The sequence below is a fragment of the Prionailurus viverrinus genome, chromosome X (genome assembly GCF_022837055.1).
Source record: "Prionailurus viverrinus isolate Anna chromosome X, UM_Priviv_1.0, whole genome shotgun sequence".
Lineage (NCBI taxonomy): Eukaryota > Metazoa > Chordata > Mammalia > Carnivora > Felidae > Prionailurus > Prionailurus viverrinus.
The window spans coordinates 91,841,697-91,866,305 of NC_062579.1; the positions used below are offsets into that span (position 1 = coordinate 91,841,697).

Below are 24,609 nucleotides of genomic sequence, written 5' to 3' on the forward strand. Positions count from 1 at the left end.
CAGGGATGGCAGCGCCACGCGGGAAGCACGGGAGAGGCCGGGTGACCGCACTAAGGAACAGTGGGAAACCAATGCATGTTTCTTTGAACTAAACGTGCTCCCCATGAGGGGAGAGTCCTGATAACCGGTAGAAGTAGAGGCTTGGTCCCCTCACAGAGCCGGCTCACCTCTCTGAGCAGAATGGCCAGAGAGAACCGAGGAGATTCCACACTCGCTCTCTTGGATTGACCAAAACAGAAATATAAAAAGCAGTTGAAACCGCCCACAATCCCCAAACCTGGGGCTGACTGCTGTTTATATTTTAATGTATTTGTTTGATATACATACAGACACATGTACATGGACGTATATGCACACACACCAAATGGGACACGTTACGTACTTTTTGGTAGCCTCCTCGGCTGCACAAGTGCTGGTTCCAATCTGGACCCCTCTTGTGGTGGACTCTGTGCCCAGCACGGGGGCGGGGGGGGGGGGGCGGAGGTGGGAGGAAGGCGAGAAGCCCTCACAGACACGATATATATGAATTTATTTACTGAAACAGAATAATGGTACGTAGTTCTTTCCAACACTTGTTTTTCCCTTCACAGTAAGACATGAGCAGTCTCATATTCATATTGAGAATGTGACTTTAAATACATTTTAAGTTTTATTTATTTTGAGAGATCACATGGAGGAGGGGCAGAGAAACAGGGAGAGAGAATCCCAAGCAGGCTCCTCGCTGTCAGCACAGAGCCCAATGTGGGGCTCGAACCCACGAACCAGGAGATCACGATGTGAGCCCAAACCAAGAGTCGGATGCTTAACCGACTGAGCCACCCAGGCGCCCCTTGAGAATGTGATATTAAATTTTTTTTAATGTTTATTTTTAAGAGAGAGAGAGTGCAAGCAGGGGAGGGGAAGACAGAGAGGGAAACACAGAATCCGAAGCAGGCTCCAGGCTCGGAGCTGACAGCACAGAGCCTGACGTGAGGCTTGAGCCCACGAATGAGGAGATCATGACCTGAGGCGGAGTCAGATGCTTAACCAACTGAGCCACTCAGGCGCCCCGAGAATGTGACTGTAAATGACCGTGTAACATTCAGTCACATGAATATTTCCATTTACTTAACTAGTTCTATCTTACTGGGCATTTAGATTGTTTTAAAATTTTTATTTTCACACTCAACATTGTATTAGTATGCACAATATTCTGTACCATGGCTAAAAGTGAATGTCATCACTAAAAATATCCTAACGAGTTAGAAAAATACTTGTTTTAATTTCTTTCTTTGCTTACTAGGAAGATGGAACAGTATTTCAAGTTACTTATTCATTTATACTCTTCTATCATGATTTAGCTATTCATGTCCTTATTCAAGTTCACTCGTGGAATATTCATCTTACCCTGTATTTGATAGTAAGGCTATTAACCTAACCTTTTGTTATACTTAAGATTGCAAGTATTTTTCCTTGTTTCTGGGTTGTCTTTAAATTTGTGCCTGGTGACATTTTGATGATCAGAAGTACTACATTTTTAGATGTTCAGATCTTTTCCACTGGTATTTCTTCTTTTTCTTAGGAAGGCCTTCTTTATTTTGAGGTAAGATCTACAGCCATCTATATTTGATTCTATATCTTTTATAGTTTTCAAAAATGTATTTCTTTTTAGCTTACTTATTTTGAGAAAGAGAGTGCTCACATGAGTGGGGCAGGGGCAGAGAATCCCGAGCAGGCCCCGAGATCTCAGTGCAGAGCCCGAAGTGGGGTTCAAACTCACAAACCGTGAGATCGTGACCCGAGCTGAGATCCAGAATCGGACACATAACGTGACTGAGCCACCCAGGTTCCCCCCAAAATATAAGCCTTTAATCAATCTTGAATTTATTTTGGTACTTATTGTGAGGGATATGTCTAAATGTAATTAACCTTGTACCTCAGCTACAATGTTCTACTTTTTCCCCTCTGATCTGAAAAGAACATCACACACAAACACACACACAAACATACACACAAGTTGTTGTCTGTTAAAACTGTTGGTCTATTCTTAGTTAAGATCTCAGGGTTGTGGGATCAAGCCCTGTGTTGGGGTCTGCATTGAGTGTGGAGCCTACTTGAGATCCTCTCTCTCTCTCTCTCTCTCTCTCTCAAAAAAAAAAATGCAATGCAAGTTATCACTCATCGATCTTTTTCTAAATTTCCAGGGAGACGGGGAGCCTGGGTGGCTCAGTCGGCTGAGCGTCCGACTTCAGCTCAGGTCACGATCTCACGGTTCATGGGTTCGAGCCCCACGTCGGGCTCTGTGTGGACGGCTCAGAGCCTGGAGCCTGTTTCGGATTCTGTGGCTCCCTCTCTCTCTGACCCTCCCCCGTTCATGCTCTATCTCTCTCTGTCTCGAAAATAAATAAACGTTAAAAAAAAAATTTTAATTTCCAGGGAGTCATCACCTGTATATTCTCTCAGGTGAAGGTTTGTAATTTAACTCTCTGTTCCTTTGAATCCCAGATGTACTTCCTTCATTTGAATTCTGGGAGACTTACCCTATAACTTCATAGTTCATTCTTCTGTTTTTAAACCCAGTTTGAGTGAATTTCTGTTCCCAGAGTTTTTATCTCAGTCCTAATCTACTTCCTGTGTCTGTGATCTTGTCTAAAAATTCGACATCTACCAACTAAATATTTTGTTTGACATCTATCATCTTTAGAAAGAAGATCTCCATCTATATCATTTAAAAAGTCCACGTTTGGGGCGCCTGGGTGGCTCAGTCGGCTGAGCGTCCGACTTCGGCTCAGGTCATGATCTCACAGTTCATGAGTTCGAGGCCTGCGTCAGGTTCTGTGCTGACCGCTCAGAGCCTAGCATCTACTTCAGATTCTGTGTCTCCTGCTCTCTCTGCCTCTCCCCTGCTCGTGGTCTGTGTCTCTCTCTCTCAAAAATAAACAGTAAAAAATTAAAAAATAAATAAAATTTAAACAAATTAAAAACCCATGTTTATTGCCTTACTAGTGTATTTGGTGGCATCATGTTATCTAGTTTTCCTTAAAACCCTACTAGATGGCTAATAGTACCATCTCTATTTTACAGGTGGACAAACCTTGGCTTAGAGGTTAGGTAACTTGCCCAAGGTCGTACCGCCACTATGTGGTAAGAGCCAGGACTCGGGTTCTGTTCTCACACACCTGCCATGCTACACCATAAAGCATTTAAAAGAAAGGAAACTGAATGCGAAACGCTGTCTGCTTTAAAAGTGAAACGTATAGCAACCAGACATAGGCTTCTGTTTCCGGAATTGAAAACGACACAAGAACCCTGTCATACTACAGGGAGGCTGTCACGGCAGAGTACCGAAAGGCTCTGCGTCTGAATCCCAGATGCGCTCAATGGACTACAGGTAAATGGTGTAGCACTCTCCACAGTGCCTGTCACACATCAATTTTCAGATGCACATTTGTTCTTTTTTTTTAATGTTTATTTCTTTATTTTGGGAGGGGCGGGGGAGAGGCAGAGGGAATCCCAAGCAGGCTCCACACTCAATGCACAGCCTGACGTGAGGCTTGATCCCGTGACCCTGAGATCACGACCTGAGCCGAGATCAAATGTCAGACACTTAACCTACTGAGCCACCCAGGCACCCCACGTTTGTTCACTTTTATATCTGAAACCCACGGGGTTCTCACAACCAGTTTAACTGGCAGCATTTACCTTACAACTGATGGCATCATAGATGTGATGAAAGCAAGTATTAAGTGCTTAATAAATGTTTAGCGCTTACGCAAGACGACCACTCGTATGTTCAGGAAATATTTATTCAGTGTGAACTATGTGTCAGGCACCATTCTAGGGACTGGGGCAGAATAGTAAACCACAGCAAAAATTCCCACACTCGTGAAGTTTACCTTCCAGCGGGAGACATCCATGAAACAGATTAGCAAGTACGATGTGCATGGTGTCAGGTGGTGAGATGGGTGATGAGAAGTAAGGGGACCAGAGCAAGGGGAGTGGAAAGTGGGGGTGGGGTGGGGAGTGCCATTTTAAATAGGGTGGTCAGGGAGCGCTTCACGGACCGTGGGGCATTCGAAAGGAGAGCTGAGTGGGATGACAGGGTGATCCCTGAGGAAAGCTAAGGGGAGATCTTTTCAGGTTAAGGCAGAGCAGGTGCAGGGGCCTCAAGCACCCTTAGGGGCTTTGAGGAATAGCGGGCGGGCCATCTGGCTGGAGTGGGGTGGGCACAGAGGGGCAACGGACGAGCTAAGAAGGGGGGCACTGATTTAAGTACATGGCTACACATTTCTTGAAATCTTTTCAAAACAGGCTCCAGATCTGAGAGTAGGAACCGCACACCGGGGCTCAGAACCACCTAGCGAGGGCCGCTGGGTGTCACGGCTACACTGCACTTAAAGCCTGGGGATGGCTGCCGGTGGGGGGGGGGGGAGGGATGGTATTAATTTAGGCAAAGTGAGGGGAGAGACAGTTCCATTTAGTCTCTTAAACACACTAATGCACAGTCAAAATGATTCACGGTGCAGAACAGTTTGAGGGCAGAATGATAATGATACGTGATCAGAATAACTAGATGGGGCTCCTCTGAAAAAAGTGACATTCAGGGCTGAGTGTTACTGATTAGGCACAGCACGAACTGGCCTTGCTCTGATCTTTCAGAAGGCGCGCTGCCACAGCATCTGTCCGCCCCTCAAAGGGGGCTGGACAAAACTCAAGTTATTTTAAGAATACTGAAGAACATCTACAGAATGACCACACACAGGATAGAAGAGTACAGAAGTCAGATTTCTGGAAGCATTTAATGTAAGGCACACGGTTTTTTGTTTTTTGTTTTTTTAAATCTATGGTTTCTTAGAAACCAGAATGCCTAGGGGTTAAGGGCGCGGTCTTGAAGGCAGACAGAGCTGAGCTCAAATGTCGGTGTTGTCACTTACTTCCTGTGTGACTTCCCTTAAGTAACCAACCTACTCAGGTCATCTGCAAACCGGGAGCGTTACTGCACAACCTCAGCGGGTTGCTCTGAGAATGAAATAATGTGTGTCAAAGTGCGCGGCTCTGCAACAACTCAATGAACCCATGCCTGAGTTTTCCTGCCAAAAATGCAGTGTTGCATGACGTCTCCTGTTTCTTCTGGAGACCTCTTGAAACAAAGGGACTCAAGGGCACGCCGCCATTAAAATACATACAGAGGGCAAAAGCCAAGAGCAAATAAAACATTGCCTCAGAGTTCTAGAGGCGGTTCTGGCATTCAGAGTAGTCGCACCGAGCTGATAAAGATGAACGTTGCCTTTCCTTTTTCCAAGTTGACTTTCCGGTACGTGGTAGCTGTCCCAGCAACATACATAGAACCACTCTTCTTGCTGTCAGTAAACTTAAAGTGCTTCTTTTAGAGGCCCAGTGAGGTGCAGAATTGTGAAATATACTCAGTGAAGAAGCTGAGACAAGAAAAATGGGCTATACCGAGAACCCCCTTCCCAGTCGCACAAATGCAAGTAAGTTTTTTTTTTCTTTACTTAACAGTCACTAAACATGTCATAATAAGAAAATGAAGCCCTATTACTCAGGAGCTATAGAGCCAGTATTCAATTCCGTCTGCCATCCAAAACGCACCCTCTGTAAAAAAGGGGTGTGTTGTCATTTAATCCAATGATCTACCGTTTGAGTAGACCAGGTTAAGAAATGTAAAGGAATTTTCAGAAACTGGATAGCTCCTCCTCTGCCCCTGCCGTATCCCTGAGGTCTACCCTGCTCAGAATGCCATGAACTTCAACAATGAGTACAACGCATCAAGGAAAAGCAGACATACGCTGAAAGGATGTTTATTTGGAAACTTTTATATTTGTTAGATTTCCATGTTTTATTTTCAGTGTTTCCTTGGAATTTTCATGACCACACAGGCCCCCATCTTTGAAGCGTCTGTACTAAAGGTTCCTGGTGCCTTCTTCCCGATGGCACTTGGTTAATCTGCAGGACCTATGAAATCATACGATTCCTACTGACAATTCAAGAGACTAAAATTTGAGGAACTCAGATTATACAAATCAATCCAAGCTCTTAAGGCTGAGCACATGGAATCAAAATGAAGTTATCCATAGTGATACGGATTGCATAATCTTTATTGTCTTTTAATCCACTGGTCTAAGAATCACACATATCAGATTAAACAGGACTACCACAAGAATGCTTTATTTTGCAGGTACTGATTAGTTCACTAAATTGATATAATCAAAACTTTAGGCAGCAGCAAGCATCAGTTCTTCCAAAGAAGCTTAGGTGAAAAACAATCCTTTATACCCTGGTTCAAAGACCTACTGTCTGATCCGCTGTTGTACTGACATAAAAATGACCCCAGTGAGCAAAGCTAATACTCAGTTCATAGATTGGGGGCTTCCTGTCTTTGACTGGAATTGAAGCAGCTTTTGTTTGAACCCTCCATTAATATTTTGTATTTTAATCTTCATTCTCAAACAAGAATTAAACACGTTTGCTGATTATCTACTCAGAAGGTAGAAAACTTTTAAATGAAGCCAAAATTTTGAATGTCTCTCAATTTCCAGTTCACATACTTATTAGCAAGGTCACAAGCTGATTTAAATAATCGGGCTTTCTAGACAATCATCTCAAAAATATTTATTGAAACGAAGCCACTGTTCTTTATGCTGCCATCATTTTGACCAAATGACAAATGAGCAATTGTTTTCGCGGGAGAACATTTTAAGAGAAAACTTTCTTTCTACCCTTAGCAAATAGAGGAGAGCTGGAATCTGCAAGTCAGAGCTAGACAGTTCTAAGGGAGAGGTAATCGAGCAAGCTGACTCTAGGCCACATTGGAACATATGCTTTCTAGACGAACATATAGATAAGATAGTAAAGAAAGATGTGGATGAAGCTTCTTCCTTTTAAACAAAATTTAATAACAAACTAACTTTATTCAAGGTTTAGGCTTCATTTTCTCAATCCATGGAACATTTCTGAAGTGAAGGCAGATCTTTGGAGACTTTGGGTTTTAGTTAGAGATAAAACCACTTGATAAAATACACATCTGCCTTAGGCTAATAACAGGTATGCAAAGCAGCCATTTGGGCCCTGGAGGAATACAACACTGTGCTTCCAAATCAAAGGGCAATTCACCAGCCTAGCCCATCAAGCAGGCCCTGGGATGAATGGTTCCCAGTACCTTACTCCAGAAGCCAGAGTCAGTAGAGGTCCCTACAGGGATACAAGTCTATATCAGTATCAACAAATTTATATCAAGATCAACAAATTTACAGTATAATCCCAGTCCAGCTTTGGCTAGGCATTCCTCTTACCGATGTCACTTCAGGGCCCACTAGCCTCTAGAGTTAGCACTTGCTGCTGCGTGAATAGAGAAATCAATACATTAAAAACGTCAATTGGAACTTATTCGTATAGGGAATGGGAGACTGCAGGAGGCACACGAAGTATATAAGTTTTGGGTTGGTTTTTTTTTGAGGATGAATTAACTTTCTGAACAAGTGAAGGCTCAAGGGAAAAAAAATTCTACATCATAACCCTAAAAAACCATAAGCCATCCTGTATCAACACTTTTTTTTAAAGCTGAGGATTTTCATTCATCCTTCAGCATAAATGTCAAGTCTGAGATAATCAATCTAGTCCAAACTCCAGAAGGCAAAAAAAAAAAAAAAAGACATCCTTATTAAAATACAGTAGCCACTAACAGTGATGAAAACAGCCAGACTTTTGCTATTAAGCACAATATTCTGAAGCCATTTCTTACTTTCTTTTTTAACAGAAAAATACTAAACAGACTTAAATAATCATGATTAGGAGGTGAGGAAAAGAAGTCTTAATGAACCAAATTTTATGCTTGCCACCAATGAAAATGAATTCATTATGTTTTTGAATTTATTTCCTGAAGCAAGTTAAATTCTCGAACAGCCTTGATTTTGCAAATAACGTCAAAGTAAGCAAAATACCAGTAACCGCAACATACAAAATTATTCTTCCGTAGAAATGCTTTCATAATTGAATCCAGAGGCTTAAAATCATTATTTACTAAAAAACATACTCTAACCCACAATTTTTCTTCCAATTACATTTTAACAAAGGAAGAAAAAAATAGAAAAAAGAATGGTCCTAATACATTTTTTCTTAAATAAGTGCTACTCATGCCCAAGTTAGCTAGCAATTCACTGAAGTTAGTCTGCATATCTTCAACAATCAATTGCACAGCATTTCCTGGCACCTCGCCAAGGGAAATGTAACTTCTGATGGCAAAAAAAGCACTAGATTTAATTGATTACACAGACTGATAACCAGTACGACTTTTCCTTCTTCCAATCATATAAGAGATAAAGACAACAATTATAAGGAAGCCCAAGGCCACACCCACTGCAACAGGAATAAGAAAGTTGAGGTCAGAGTCAGCAGAACATTCTTCAGCTGTTAGAAAAGAACAGACAGAGAGCAAGGAAATTAGTAAGGAATGCAATTAAGCAGAAATGAGCCAACAAGAAACAAGCATTTCGAAAGTGAATGCAGATTAGTCTTTAATAGCATTACCCCCACGTCCTTATCTTCTTGATATTCACCCAAATATCTCTAAGGAACTGATCCTCCGATATCTCTCATTTTCACTTCATCTCAAATCACATCTAATTCCTCAGTACAGAAAGCAGAAGTTAAGGGATGAACAAGAAAAGAACTGTACTTGCCTAACACGGGAAATTTTTCTGTTTGTCTAGTGGCACCAGGAAAAGAGCTGTCATCTGCACTTAACACACCGCCTGTGTGTTTTCCCACTCCCTTTCTCCCTTGCCACAACTATCATCAAAATAGAAGCAAGAATTCTGTAGGAGTAATACAATTTAAGTTAAAAAGGACTTTGGATCAAGAAAATGCAGCATAATGTTTCTTTCACACAGGTATCAGGTAGTGAACAGTGGCCTGGAAGAATAGTAGAACCTGAGACATGGCAGTCCATTCCAGGACCACCAGGAAGGCAATGTGTGGTGTAGGTTTTGAGCTGTGGATTCAGACAGAGCCGAGTTCGAATCTCGACTACTTCAATAAGGACTTAAAGGATCTTGGTCAAGTTATTTAAACTGGGCTTCACTTTTCCTCATCTGTAAAAGGGGGATAATAATACCCGTATTTTAGTAAAAGGGGGATAATAATACCTGTATTTTAAGGTATTTGAGGATTAAATACAATTGGATTTCTAAAGCATCTGACACACATCAGATGGTCAACAAGTATTCATTCCCTTCTCTTTTCCTCCCATGTTTATGATCCCATCCAAGGTTTAGGTTTTGAAGCAGCAAGTAGGGATCAAAATAAGAGTGTTCACTATATTTTTATTGGAAAAGCCAATATTCAGTGCCTTCAAAAAGTACTTAAAGTTGGTATCATGTGTTATTTATTGAAAGTAGTTAGTAGAGAAGCTCAAAGTGCCCCATTCTAATGTCACAATTTTATGTTTAAACTAGTTTTACTATTGAGTGACTAGATTTCCTTGGGACAATTTTGATCAAAATGCTAATAATGGTTTAACCTGAATGAAGTCACCCTCTTTTCTGTAAAATTATAGGGTGGGGCGCCTGGGTGTCTCCGTTGGTTAGCGTCCAACTCCTGGTTTCCGCTCAGGTCATGATCTCATGGTTCAAGCCCCAAATCGGGCTCTGCACTACAGCATGGAGCCTGCTTGGGATTCTCTCTCTCCCTCACTCTGCCCCTGCCCCTCCCCTGCTCATGCTCTCTCTTGCTCTCAAAAAAAAAAAAAAAAAACACAAAACTTTAAAATTATAGGGTTAGAGGGGAGCCTGGGACTTCAGCTCAGGTCATGCTCTTGTGGTTCGTGGTTCAAGCCCTGTGTCAGGCTCTATGCTGACAGCTCAGAGCCTGGGGCCTGCTTCAGATTCTGTGTCTCCCTCACTCTCTGCCCCTCCCCCACTCATGCGCGCGCGCTCTCTCTCTCTCTCTCTCAAAAATAAACAAACATTAAAAATTTTTAAAAATAAAATAAAATTATAGGGTTAGAGTAAATAATCTTTAGGGTCCTTTCCAGTATAAACCTAATGCGATTAACATGGCATATTTGGTGTGATTTATGGTTAATACCTTGCACTTTTTCCTCTAATTTTACCTTTTATTCCTCTTGTGTTTTTGTCATTAATTAAAAAAAAAAAACAAGACAAAACAAAACAGAAACCAGTTGCTAAAGGTACTGAGTACATGAATTTCAGTAATGACCATAGCTTTTATTGGAAGGATTTACTGTATTTCACTGAAAGCCTTCAGACACAGATGGCTGGGTACGAAGATACTGTCATCAGCGAGTTACAGAAATTCTGAACAAGCCAATATATACACAGAATGAATTAATAAAATAATCACTTCAGTGTGAATGTCTTCTCCCGTCCATTGGTTAAACTTCCTTCTCATTTGTCTATACATTCAATATGCACGCTGTACTTATAATGAGCAGTATGCTTCAATAGGGGCTGATTATCTAGCTCATTTTAATGCCAACAGCTTCTCTCTACCCCCCTATCTATGCTCTGCCCCACGGGGGCCTTCTCGAAGAAGCAAGAGCCTAGTTGCTATGCTTCAGTGCCTCCCTTCTGAGATTGCTGTTAGCTTACATTTTATAAGTACCAGTCTGATGACAACACTAAATAGATTTTAATGCTCTAGAGATCAACAAGATGAGGTAGAGAAACACAACACAATCTGTCCTAATTAGTTCATAGAATATTTCTATCTTTCAATGCTAATCAGGCATCCAAAGGAAAGAAAAACACAAGGAAAAACAAGGCAAGTGGTTAAATACGCTTGAATCTTTTCAGTCTATGTTGCAGAAAAAGAAGCAGGTTTTTTTTTTAACTTTAATTCTGAAGCCAGTTTAAAGTTCTGTTGTGGTCTCTTGGGTCTGTTTTTCACCCAGGGAAAAGTCACAAGCCTGAGATCCTGGCTTCATCCTTAAATCAAACTCAAAGAAAACAGCAAGTCACATAACCTAAAAAATGTTGATGGTCCTGAGGACATTCGACTAAAAACCAAGTTTGAGCATATTTGATGGGCATTTATGTCACATCGATATTTATTGAATGAACTATATGCAAAAGTACTGTGATGAGTTTAAATCAGGATAGTTCTAATATTAAAACAGAACACCGGTAGTGAAACAGGATTTATTAATTCCATTAACAGACAGCTACATATTTTATTCTTATAATGGCCAGGTTAATAAGTTTAAGGCATCTGAGGTTAGGATCAAAATTTGGCCAAGGCTTCTAAAAGGGTAGACCTTAACACACCACACACCAATGTTTTTAACCAGTTTGTCTTCAGGACCAGTAAATACAGTATTTAATTTTAAGCTGATAACAGAGAATAGTTTTTATTCATAAAGACTTATCTCTAAATGCTGGGACTGATTTCAAAAGTTTCAACACATCAGTCTTAAGAGAGCAACGTGTTTCAAAATTGAAAGGCAAAAAAATCTTATGTGCATGTATTTTTATATAATCAATCAAACTACAGGTTCTAGAATTGCTCATATCCAGCGTGATGGCGCTTGAGACCAATAAAGTAAGCCAGCAACACTAGAATAAGTACTCCTGCCAATGCTGCTCCCACCGCTATGGGCACAAGGAAGTTGTCGTCATCTGCACTGCAGTCTTGAGCTAGACATGGAGAAAGGACAATTGAGAACAGAAACAGTGACAAAATTTCAAATCTGCAAATGTTAGGTTAAAATGACAGCACTTCCTGACACGCGTATTTGTCTCTGACGCCAAGGGAACAAGTCACTGGCACTCCTTATCGGCAAATGAGATGTTCCACCAAAGCGATTTTCCAAATAACCAAATCGTATACTTTTAAGGACCTCCCCCGCCCCCCTGCAAATGCAGTCATTTTGGATGAAAGGTACATAAACTGATCACATACACTTCCCAGGTTTCTTAAACGGAAGATAATGATACACAGAATGAATCTTTCCTTGATGACCAGGCTGTGAGCTTTCAGAGGCCAACTGTTATAATGTAGAAGCAGCAGAGTGCCCAGAACACTGCAGATTGTGAAGCATTAATGCAAGGAGCCAACTGAATAGCCATACAAAGCAGACATATGAACTCAACACGTAGCAACCTGAGGTCATTGAGCAGAAAGGAGAAGCTGACCCTGATAGCATAGCTGCCTGCCTCTGGTGTGAGTCAGACAAGAAAAGCAGGGGTTAGGATCTCAAAATGTGCTGTGATGGGGCAGCAGCCCACAAAGGGCCATGGAAGTGTTTCAGAGGCACACTCAACTCGGCCTTGTTACACAAGGCATACTTTGAAAGGGGTGACACTGGTGACTGAGGAATGAGCAGGAACCGGGGCGCCTGCGTGGCTCAGTCAGCTGAGCGTCAGACTCTTGATCTCAGCTCAGGTCATGATCTTGTGCTTCATGAGATCGAGCCCCGTGTTGGGCTCTGTGCTGAGAGCACAGAGCCTACTGGGGATTCTCCCCCTGCTTCTCCCTCTGCCCCTCTCCTCCCTCTCCAAAAAAAAATTTATGAGTAGGAATTAACCATGCAGATAATGCGGGAAGGGCATTCCAAGTATATGAAACAGCACAGACCAAAATATGGAGGGCAAGAAAACATGGCATTTCAGGGGAAATGCAAGCAGGTCGGCATAGCTAGGATGGATCAAGAGGTACTCTTGGCTGGAAAAGCAGCAGAAAAAGGACTCCAGGACCAGCTCACAAAGGCATTGTATGCTCTAGGTAGCCTGGCCTCATACTAATGGGGGAAAAAAAACAGTGTAGTAAGATTTTAACCAGGATATTGTTTTGGAAGTTACGGCAGCTGCAGGACTGGAAGTGAGGAGGCATCTCTATTGCTAGAGGCCAGAAGACCAATAATATGGTCCCCAACCGGGTTAACGAAGCACAGATACAGAAAAGGACAGACTAGCGATCCGATGAGAAGGCAGAATTGACCACACAGATACTGGGGGTGTGGTAGGAGGTAATAAAATGGCTTTCAATTCCACACCTGAGTGACTATGTAGATACCGGTGCTGTTCATCATGATAGGGAATACAGGAGGGAGAATCTGTGCATTCAGATTTGTTTGTAGTTATTTTTATGTGTGTGGCCTGGGTTTTTTTAATTTATCTATTTTATTTTTGTGAGTGTGGGCAGGGTGGAGAGAAATATGTGGAAGAGGGAGATGGTCAGTTTTGGATCTTCTGGGTTTAAGATGCCTGCCTGTGTCCCAACCGAGTGGTTGATGAACCTAAGTGACAATAAAAACCAGGGACACATTTATGTCTCGGCAAGGGCAAACAGAATTTAAAAAGGACCAGAGACAAAACCCTTGGGAACACTAATATTTGAGGAATAAAGGAGAAAGGAAAAGAAATAGAAAAGGCATGTAGAAAGTGGTGCCACAGAAGCCAAGGAAGGAAACAGCTTCAATCAGCATGGAAGAATAGTGAAAAATATTAGAGAACCTACTGGATCTCTAGCAATATGGAAGGTGTTGGCTGTGAGTCCAATTGCTATAGGTTTAGGAGCAAAAGGAAAGTGATCGGTTGGGAGATCAATGACTTGGGATGGGGAATATTCAGTAGTCGTTCTGACAAGTTTAGAAGAAGAGAGGACAAGGAAGTAGGTAGTTAGAAGAACAAAGGCTAGCTTTAGGGTGGAAGAGACTTAAATACAGTCTGTAGACCAAGGGAAAGAGCCATTAACAATTGACTGAAGACGGGGCGCCTAGGTGGTCCAGTGGGTTAAGCGTCCAACTTCAGCTCAGGTCATGATCTCACGGTTCGTGGGTTTGAGCCCCGCGTCGGGCTCTGTGCCGACAGCTCGGAGCCTGGAGCCTGCTTCGGATTCTGTGTCTCCCTCGCTCTCTGCCCCTCCCCCACTCACACTCTGTCTCTCTCATTCTCCCTCAAGAATAAACAAACATTAAAAAAAGTTTAAAAAAAGTTAAAACAGGGGCGCCTGAGTGGCGCAGTCGGTTAAGCGTCCGACTTCAGCTCAGGTCACGATCTCGTGGTCCGTGAGTTCGAGCCCCGCGTCGGGCTCTGGGCTGATGGCTCAGAGCCTGGAGCCTGTTTCCGATTCTGTGTCTCCCTCTCTCTCTGCCCCTCCCCCGTTCATGCTCTGCCTCTCTCTGTCTCAAAAATAAATAAACGTTAAAAAAAATTTTTTTTTAAGTTAAAACAAACAAACAAACAACAACAAAACAAACAACTGACTGAAGACAATGGTACAAAGTCAGCTAGGAGGCAGGTGAAATGGGATCCTGGAAGCACCGAGCAGGAAAAGAAAAGCTACTGAGAGTGGAGAGGAGGAAGCAATGGTACAGATGGAGGGACACCTGCAGAGGAAGGCAGCTGGGATGTTGAACCATCACTTCTACTTTCCATTTCCTTGCCTCTTACTGCCCTAGCTTGCAATCTTCCAGGGTTTGAGAAATCAGATAATTAAGCTCGTTAGAACTGTGTCAAAATAAGAATGGACAGGCTACAAGGCAATTCTGATTGTGCCTACATTTAAGAAATGGGCCAGGCTTTTGCTAGCCTCTGGGGCAATAACTGGGAACAGGATGCAATCCTGGAGTTTATGGACTTTATGATATCGGCTTTGGCTGCCAGCTCAATGATCTTTTTTACTTGCTTCTTGGTTCTGTTAGAGATCCAGATAGCTGAGATTGCCAGATGTGACTTGTGAGTATATGGGCAGGAGCACCCGGTGAGCTGACTCCTCCCCTTCAATTTCCCAAATTACCACCCAGCATATAAACTATGAGGTGACATGAACCATAAAGTATTATGCCTTGGATGTAATATAACTTGGTTTTTAAAAAATTCATTAGCAGATTAATTTCTTATTCTGGCAACGGATTCATAGTCCTCTCTTTCCCAAATTGGGTATTTGACCTAGTATTGAAACGACTTTCATAAATACTGCCAATAAGGCTTTCATGTAAGACAAATATTCCCAGAGTAGATCAAAAAGGCAATTCCACTAATACAAAGACCTTTCTAGATGCTGTCACTTACTTAAAATGCTCTCAATTAGTATGTGAAGTATTAATTTATAATAACTATTGATTTTACGAATTCAGCCTTTAAAAATTCTTTAGGTGATGGAAAGAAATTTTGGAAAACAGTAATTTTAACAGGATCACATCCTGAAGGAAAGAAAATCTCTCAGGTCATTTTGACCTGATATATTTGCAAAATGTAGACTTGAGACCCATACTGAAAATATTTCTGGAGAAACAAAGAGTGTATTTGTGGAAGAGTTCAATAATTAATTACAGAAGCACTGAAGATTTTTAAAGATAAAAAGGTTTCACGGCCGCTGAAATTTCAATGAAAAGTTTCATATAGACTAAAAATTCTATTAATCCTCACTTTTCTGTTAGCTCAGAAATTTTTCTTTTTCTTTTTTTTTTTCAACGTTTATTTATTTTTGGGACAGAGAGAGACAGAGCATGAACGGGGGAGGGGCAGAGAGAGAGGGAGACACAGAATCGGAAACAGGTTCCAGGCTCTGAGCCATCAGCCCAGAGCCTGACGCGGGGCTTGAACTCACAGACCGCGAGATCGTGACCTGGCTGAAGTCGGACGCTTAACCGACTGCGCCACCCAGGCGCCCCCAGAAATTTTTCAAAAACTATTTTCAGTGTACAGTTTTCAGTCGGAAAGCTGAGATATACATTTGTGACAAAATATAAAACAAACTCATCTTAAAAACCAACTGTCTCAAAATTTTTCTTTGGAAAAATCAGCATTAAGAATCGTATTTTTTTAAAGAAATTTTTAATGTTTATTTTTGAGAGAGAGTGCACAGGTGCACAAGCAGGGAAGGGGCAGGGAAAGAGGGGGATAGTGGATCTGAAGGGGCCCCCACACTATCCGCAGAGAGCCCGATGCAGGGCTTGAACTCACCAAAGGAACCGTGAGATCATGACCTGAGCCGAAGTCGGAGGCCTAACTGACAGAGCCACCCAGGTGCCCTACGAATCACAGTCTTATGTGACACCTAATTATATACCTTTTAGATCTACAAACTGTTTGAAGTGTATCACATGAATCTGAAGATACTTGAAGCTACTCAGTATTACCCAAACATGTCTATACTAGTTTTCAAAAACAAGATATGGTAATTATTGATGCAGAAAGCTAGTTACCAGAATAAAAGAGATGGGTGGGAGCAAGAGGAGCCCAAGATAATTTAACATTATCTACTTAAAGAAACAAAGATGAAATGCTAAAATCTTAAAAAAATATCTGAGTCTTTCTTACAAGAATTCCTCCTGAAAAGTGCAAGAAGCTTCAGATGGTATATTTTACGCTGTATATAAAGTATGCTCTTGATTATATCTAGTAGCTTCTTTTCAGATTTGTTCTAAAAATACTCAAAATTTTCACTGAAATGGAAACTATCACTCAAAGAAATCAAGAGTAACAGGATTTTAAAACCCTCAGCCCCCAGGTGAAGAAACGGAGACCCCAGAAGTTAAGCAGCTTGGCCAAAGTCACGTGGCAGCTAGTAGCTGGAAGTTGTGACAATTAACTGGCAGTCACATGGCTGAAGTGGGCAATCCAGAGGAAAGTTAGGTTGGCAATGCCAGGTTGCCAAGTTTTTGTGTGTGCTAGGTGACTGGGAAGCTAGGTGAAAATTGGACGATTCAAGTATTTTAGGGTGATCTGAGAGAGTGATTGCACCCAATCTTATTTTGGTTCAGATCAATAGCTGGGTTTGTATGGCTGCAATGTACAGCTACTATCTATAGATATTAAATATCAGCCTCAACTTAGGGAGTTGAGAAAAGTGAACAAAGAGGGGCACCTGGGTGGCTCAGCCGGTTAAGCATCCGACTTCGGCTCAGGTCATGATTTCACAGTTCATGAGTCTGAGCCCCACATTGGGCTCTGTGCTAACTGCTCAGAGCCTGAGGCCTGCTTCGGATTCTGGGTCTCCCTCTCTCTCTGCCCCTCTCTGTCTCTCTCAAAAATGAACATTAAAAATATTTTTAATAAAAATAAAGGAAAAAAGAAAAGTGAACAGGGAGATACTCTAAAGCTCTTCCTATGAAATAAATATTCCAGATCACTGGTTCTCTAATTGGCTACATGCTAGATCTTACTGGAGCGCTTACACACACATACACGCGCACACGCACGCACACACACACACACACACACGCGCTCACCCAGACCTGCTAAGTGAAATCTTCTAGGAATTGAGGCTGGCATGTGAATTTTTCTAACAAGCTTCCCAGGTGATTCTTAATCTGTAGCCAGCCCAGCATCAGTACAGACCGATGCACGGGACCACTCTTCCAGATGGTAATACACAGAATATTTTGGAAATAACTTAGTTCCACTTCTAAGCTTTTCTAAAGTTTTCCCTTTTGGAAGAAATCGTCATCATAAAGTATACAAAAGTTTTACTTTAACCAACGGGAAAAAATGTGAGCAAATTTCCTTAAGAAATAAAAGAATCTTTATTGTTTTAGAAGCAGTATGTTGAGCAAATTGGACAGGCAAATATCTAAACACCATACATCAACTAGTGGTTTAAACATATGAGAAAAAAACATGAAAAGTATTTACATGGACCAGTTTCTTTATACAAATGCTAAAACATGAGAAACACCTAGAACCAAATAGCATGTGAGACCAGCAAGGTGTAAACCCAGTACAAAGAACAAAACTACAAAAGGTACAAAGAACATGTGGCTATAGGAAGTAATAGTGTAAGTAAGAGGATATAAACTGGCCCATGTAAAATACAAAAATATTCAATGAAGTCAGATTTTCTACAAAACAGTGCTAATTAGAGGTATTTTAATATGAATTAGGTATATAATCTAAATGTAAAAACTTTTAGAAACATCAACAGCATTAAGCAAGCGCCACCCACTTGTGCTTCCGGTTTTTATTTTCAAATAAAAAGCTGCTTTATTTTGACTCATGAGAAATATCTAACGCCCATTTTCTTATAAGCATTATCTATTCATATAAGGTTAACAATCCTACACTAGAACACTATTTAAAGTAAAAAATAACTTTTAAAAATCAGATTTATATTTAGTCTTTAAAAAGTGCCTTAAGCTGGCAATGCAGCTCAATGTAGCTTTAAGGGAGGGGCTGGCCAAGAATCTGATTCTGAGCCAGTAAGAGTTTCAGGCTACTCTAAGCAGAGAGCAAATCTAAGTGGGAGAAAGTATTTGCCACTCCAGCATAACTCGAAAGATACCTATAGACATACACATGCTAACATGCAATTGCCTGTGTGTGTGTGTGTGTGTGTGTGTGTGTGTGTGTGGTGTATATAGCCAGACTACCAAAGTAATTCAACATCAGTCATAGTTTGGAACCCACGTATCCCATTTTCTAGTGAATGTGGGGGCACATAATCTCCCACTCCAAAATCACAGGAACCTCCCTTCCATATATGGCTGCATATTAAAAACTTTTAAATATTTGCTCAGCCATTCCAATACCAAAAAAAAAGGTCTCCTAGAGGAGTGAAAACTACCTGATGTGTTAACTATCAAGCTGAAATGTTTTGCTTTCTCATATAAACATCAGGCAGTGCATGATAAGTGGACAATTGGTGCATCTCTCCAGGGCACAAAACTGAACACAAAGTACATGAATTAGTAATGATTCCACCATAATGAACAATAATAACGTTAAGTTTTGATTAGCACAGAACCATTTAAATGTGAAAGTCAAATTAGTAAATGCTGTAGCAATCGATGCAAGCTGGAAGAAAGCAGAACTTTTTAATGGACTAAGAGAAGACCAAGACTTTTAGGTTAGGTGCGAGTTACTTTCTAAGTGTAAGTGCACTTCTTTGTCTGGGTTCTAGGACATCCTGGCATTTCTTCTTTAAGAAAAAGAGAAGGGAAGGAAAGGAAAGGAGAAGAGAAAAAAAACACAAGAAAAGAAAGAGCATACTACCACCGAGAAGCATACTGCAAGGCTAAAGAGAAACCACATTGATTTCTGCACTGCGTGTAGAGGCCAATTTACAGGTACAAAGGTCTAACGCCCCAAACTGGCACTGCCTAGCAATTATCTCTAAAGCACCTAGAAAATGGATTGAAATGCCCAGTTGGAATAGTCTTGTGTCTTGCCATTAAAAGACTGAAAGAAATCCACTTTTTTCTTTTAAAAAAAAAAAAAGGATTAAACAAGATTAACACCTATTCCAAAATGTATACAGCTTTTGTATCTTTTGTCATTACAGCCACATTAAATACAAATGTATTCAAAAGGCACTAGAAAAGCATTCATCGCTAAGAACATAATACCAGACCCTGTTCAAATCTATTGGCATATCTCTCATAGGTCAAATATGCAGCAATGCCAAGGTAGCTAAGTTAACCTGCAAACAAAATCACAAAAAAATGCAAAAGGAGCAAGTACAAATCCACTGTAGGATGCACTGTGTCAATTTTGACTCCATGTAGGAAAAAAAAATCTCTTTTTGAAATCTGTTTCCTGAACTGTAGGTTGCTCACCAGAATACCTAGAGCAAATATGCAGAAATACTAATTCAAGACAATAGAGTAGAACCAATAACTCAGGTGATTTCACACATGCTTTTTTGCCGTGGAAATAAGTTTTAAATTCCTTGGCTGGGTGGGGGGAAAGACCCAAAATCACGTGATTAATGTGCAGTTTATAGTTTTGAGGGGGGGGGTTCTATTTATTTCAGTTCGAAATCCCCCACACCACCCATTCTAAGATCAGAACTGCAACTAAAATATACCTCAAACTGAACAGTATTGCATGTTGGAACTTGTACTTGCTTTGTTATTTTCTAACAGAGATCACATATGGATCAGCATTACAGAGTCTGATATCCGGCATAGCTTTTTCTTCTGCCAATTAGGTAAGCGATCACTATAACGATAATCAAGCCTGAAAGACCAGCACCAACTATAATTGGTATTAGAATGGTGTCATCATCCAGCGAACACTCCTGGGCTGTAGGTGAGAAAAAGTGTGTGACAAATAATGAGTATAATCAAAAATGAATGTCCAGAAGTAAAAGATGTTGATTCAAAAGTCAGAAACGCTCTTACGAAATCAACGTTAAGTAACTAAGACAGGTATATTGTAATGATAAAGCTACAGAAAATTATGGATTGCTCTAGAATTAAAATCCTAAAACTTACTGGTCTTTTCTTTCGTGTGTGTATGAATATAGGTATTCACGCATATGAATACATATATACTCCTTTATATCTCTGAGTAAGCACATACATACGTGTACGTGTTTCATATTTCAAGTCCTTTCCAAAATAGAGGAATGTTACTTTACCAGAAATGAAGAGAGCTAATCCAGCCCATTTCTACATGGCCAGATTAGCCTCTTAGTGGTAGAGTCTTTTGGGAAATTGAGCACAGATCAGAAAGGTTTAATCATGGGATTAGAACCGTGCTGGCTCTGGAATCCTTTAGAGCAGAGAGCAAACTATAGCCTGGAGGCCAAATCTGACCCAAGAGCTAAATATGGCTTTTCGACATTTTTAAATGATTTAAAAAAAAAAAAAAGAGGAAGAAGAAATTTTGTGACACATGAGAATTATATGAAATTCAGATTTCAGTATCCATAAATAAAGTTCTATTGGAACCCAGCCACACTCATTTGTTTATTGCCTGTGGCTGTTTTCATGCTACAACAGTAGAACTGAATAGTTGTGACAGAGCCCATATGGCCTCCAAACTTAAAATCACTTACTGTCTGTGCCTTACAAATACACTTTGCAGATCCCTGACCTAGAGTGTATGATTTTAATGGCTACAGAAGTCAAGAGACTGGGACCTCTTACTAATTTGTGTGTGTTTACTGCATTTATCAACCTGCCCAGGGCTGGCAGCCCACACAGGCTAGCTTGTCTATTTCTGGAGAGTAGTCCCATCCAGTACAATCCAATCAACACTCTTTTACCTTACTGCAAGTCTATTTCCTCCTCCTCTACAGTCAAGTATATCATATTTATGGGTACCCATGGTCAAGAACCTAGCTCCATGAGTACATTACACATCCATTACCAGGATTAAATGCTGTATATTCCTTTGGGTACCATTTTTAACTCTACATACAAAAAAACCAAAGTTTCAGATCCGAGAAGGAACGCAGCCCATGTCTATCTCTATTACAGCTGACTAGCTAAGCAGACCCGAGCTGCTATCACACTGAAAATGATTTTCAATTCTAAACACAAATCTGGGCCTAAAATTAGGGTAACAATGTAGGGGAGCTAGATAAAGACTCAAAAATAAAACTATGAAAGGATCAAAATAATCGTAGTACATAAGCAAAACTGACGAGGGAAAAGGAAGGCTTCAAAACAATTTCTAAGTGTGATTGACCTCTCCGGTCACGAGAATGGTGGGATAAAGGCCCCCCACTTACCCTAGCCTAACCAGGTCAGGCAGGGAGATTCAGCACCACTGCAAAAGCAGTTCAGGGGCTCATGGCACATTTGCTTTTAAACACAGCTTCCACATTTCCTTCTAAACCAGAGAATTAATTGTTAAAAAAGGATGCAGACGGTTTGAATGGCTCTGCTCAGCAGAGCTGTGATCCACAAACCCCCAATTTTAGGTAATCAGTCTAAAAGGACAAGTCAATTAAGGACTTTTATGTACTTTTTTTCCCTGTGTGCAAATGTTAATCTTGTAATGCCAAATGCATCTTTCATATTCATATCAACGCACTGAACTGAGCCCTCCACAAAGGTTTCATTAAAAAATCTGATAAATACCACCATTAGCCCCGAGTAGATCTTCCAAAAAAACCTCATTCACACTGGCACATGCTTTTAAAAACTCTCCAAGTCATTTTGGCTGACCAAAACACTGCTCATGGTATTTGAGGCTTTGCTAATCATAATCTTTTGTCTTAACAAAATAAGACCCAACTGCTTTTATTCGCGTATGAAAATATTTCCGACGAGAAGATGGCCCCCCAAAAAGAGATCCAAGATGCTCAAAGCTGCCATCCTTCTCACAAACTAAAACCTAGGAGTTTCTGTACCTTAAGCTCACTTAAGCTCACTGAAAGCTTCCATCAGTTTTTAGCCTTAAGAACTTGGGTGCAAATGGTTCTCAGATCCACACAAAAAAATCTAGTTTGAGCAAACCGATGAGCCAAATACAGTTCACACAACTTGCTCAAGGCTATGCGAACTCTCCAACAGAGTCACAAGAGGTGAGTTCATATTTCTGTATTTCAATGCTTCGATGCCCATGAGTCAAAGGAAAAGCCACCTATCAGTCAACATGAGAACATAAATTATCAACAGAACTTGCTCAACTCTTACCTGTAGAATACTTTCCTTCCATCACGTTGAAAGGCTGAACCCTTAGATCAAAGGTATTTATCTGAAATGCTCCAGACACTGAAACAGTCTGCTCTTTGTTGCACATATAAGAACTTCCCAGGGGCGCATCCCAGTAGCTCAGATTGTTATTTGCGATGCTGAAAACTTTAAGGAAAACAGACATGTTAGTAACTTCTTTTTAAAGTAGGCTCTACGCCCAATGTGTGGCATGAACTCACGACCCTGAAATCAAGAGTCGTATGCTCTACCGACTGAGCCAGCCAGGCACCCCTGTTAGTAACATCTCATCCTGTCGACCTAAGAAATGGGACAGTCCTCAGAATTTTCCAGGGAAGTATGGAAGCTTGGGGTACAGGGTCTACCCACAAAAAGCCATTCTTATGACCACTAGGTTTCTTATCTTTTCTATAGAGGTTTCTATGGTCAAAAAAATCAGTCACATCCTTGACTATTAGCCACCACACTTTGAAAATAAGGGAGACTTAAGTTACTGATTTTCATGTGTGGTCGAGGTACAATTTCCACACAGAGTCTTCTGTTGCATTAAATAAGGTACTATTTGGTAACAAGACAGCTACGGTTTCTATTTCTTCAGTGAAATCCAGCCCACTCTTCTCCCCGAGGCCAATGCTTTGCTTACCAGAGCCATTTACCAAATACATGCTGATATTCACTTCCTTCAGATAGAATCGGTTTTCATTTTTCTGTTAGGAAAAGAGCTTCGAGTTAATCAACACATCGCATGTGTCCACAGGTACAGTTAATATCTACAGACAAAAAGCAATCTAAAACTATTATCCAGAAAATAAAGCCACAGATTAGACCCCGGGCCAAGAGAATAAACTGCAACGAAGTAAAACGTGACAGAATCTTTTTTCCTCTGCATTTTGTTCCCATTTTTGGACCAAAGGTGTAGTCACATGGCTCTTCGACACTCAACAGTTCAGCCCCTCATTTTATTCCTCGTGTCACTTGCTGAGCCCTCGCCTCCTCCAGCCTGGATCTCAACAGTCTCTTCTTAACTGGGCTCCCTCCCCGCCTTTTCAGCCTCTCCAGCTGGGATCTTTCCTTCGCTGCTATTATCTTTGTGAAGCACTCATCTGATCAGCCAGTCATTCTAATTATTTTAATGCTTAGCATGTACAAGGCAACATTATCTAAGTGCTCCAGGGAGCCAGCCACGTGAACCAGACTCAGATCCCACCCCCACCATGTTTGCAATCTGCCAGGAAAGATAAGATAAATACATAAAGAAATAACCATATTGCAAAAAAAAAAAAAAAGACAGCGACAAGTTATAAAAATTAAAAGGAGACAGATGACATCCAAGTAGGAAAGAAGCAAAGTGATACAAGCTTAGGGATAGGCCATTCGAACTAAGTAGGACTTAATCAGGAAACAAGTAGGAAAGGGTATTCGAGAAGGCAACAGCATGAGCTAAGGTAACCAGAAAATAAGCATCGTCACAAGTACGCTAGCATTTGAAACGTACTCAGTACCAAGCAATGTTCTTAAAACTTCACATCGAATAATTATAATGCCCCGGTCTCGGATGGGGTGATCGAAGTAGGGAGATGTTAAAGTCATTTTCCCCAAGTCTATATGGTTGGTAGTCAGTGAGGTGGGGTTTGAACCCAGGAAGTCTGGCTACAGAGCCTATGTACTGATTACTACTATGCTCTCCTACCTCACTGAAAGTGCACAGGGCACAGGGTGAGGGGAGCGTGGGATTCATGAGAAGGGAGAGAAGGAAACAAAGCCGGACATGCAAGTTACGTTGCATGGTGAGGGCGGGGGGTGCCGGGGGAGACACTGGAAATACACTGCCGTGGAATTTAGAGGTTATCTTGTTGGTAAAACAGAACCACTGCAGGTTTCTGGGGGAAGAGCTGTGCTGCAGGAAGGTTACGCTGATGCAGAAGAACACTGAGGGAGGAGAGGGAGAGGAAGGACTAGTTAGGAGGCTGTTCCAACAATCCAGGTAAGAGGTCATGCAAGCTGGAATCAGGGCCAGGAAGGAAGGTGACAGATGGGGAAGGAAAATGGAAGGGAGAGACGCAGAGAAATGTCAGGAGGAAGCATAAAAGAGGCTATCTCTCTCCTTGACTTAGGCTACATCCCAGCTTGGCATTCAAGGCTCCTCACAGTTTGTCCCAACTACTTTTCCATACCCATCTTTCGTTAAACATGCCACATGCCTCATTCTCCTAGCTGGTCTTGACTGTGTTCCTTCACCCAGAAAGTACCTGTACTTTTCCACTCAC

General features: G+C 41.2%; 1 protein-coding gene across 2 annotated transcripts in view; it reads right to left on the reverse strand.

The window, feature by feature from the left end:
• Nucleotides 1-10,199: 10,199 nt before the first annotated feature.
• Nucleotides 10,200-24,609, reverse strand: part of LAMP2 (lysosomal associated membrane protein 2) — a 36,357-nt gene continuing 21,947 nt past the window's right edge. The window contains exons 7-9 of one of the 2 annotated variants that reach the window (XM_047843841.1): nucleotides 22,986-23,049; nucleotides 22,325-22,489; nucleotides 10,200-11,648 (exon numbers count right to left, since the gene is read on the reverse strand). In XM_047843841.1, coding sequence (XP_047699797.1) covers nucleotides 11,509-11,648; nucleotides 22,325-22,489; nucleotides 22,986-23,049 — 369 coding nt within the window. In that variant the 3' untranslated portion in view covers nucleotides 10,200-11,508. Of the gene's footprint in view, nucleotides 11,649-17,463; nucleotides 19,980-22,324; nucleotides 22,490-22,985; nucleotides 23,050-24,609 lie in introns of those variants that run through there. The other variant, XM_047843842.1, reaches the window with a different exon arrangement.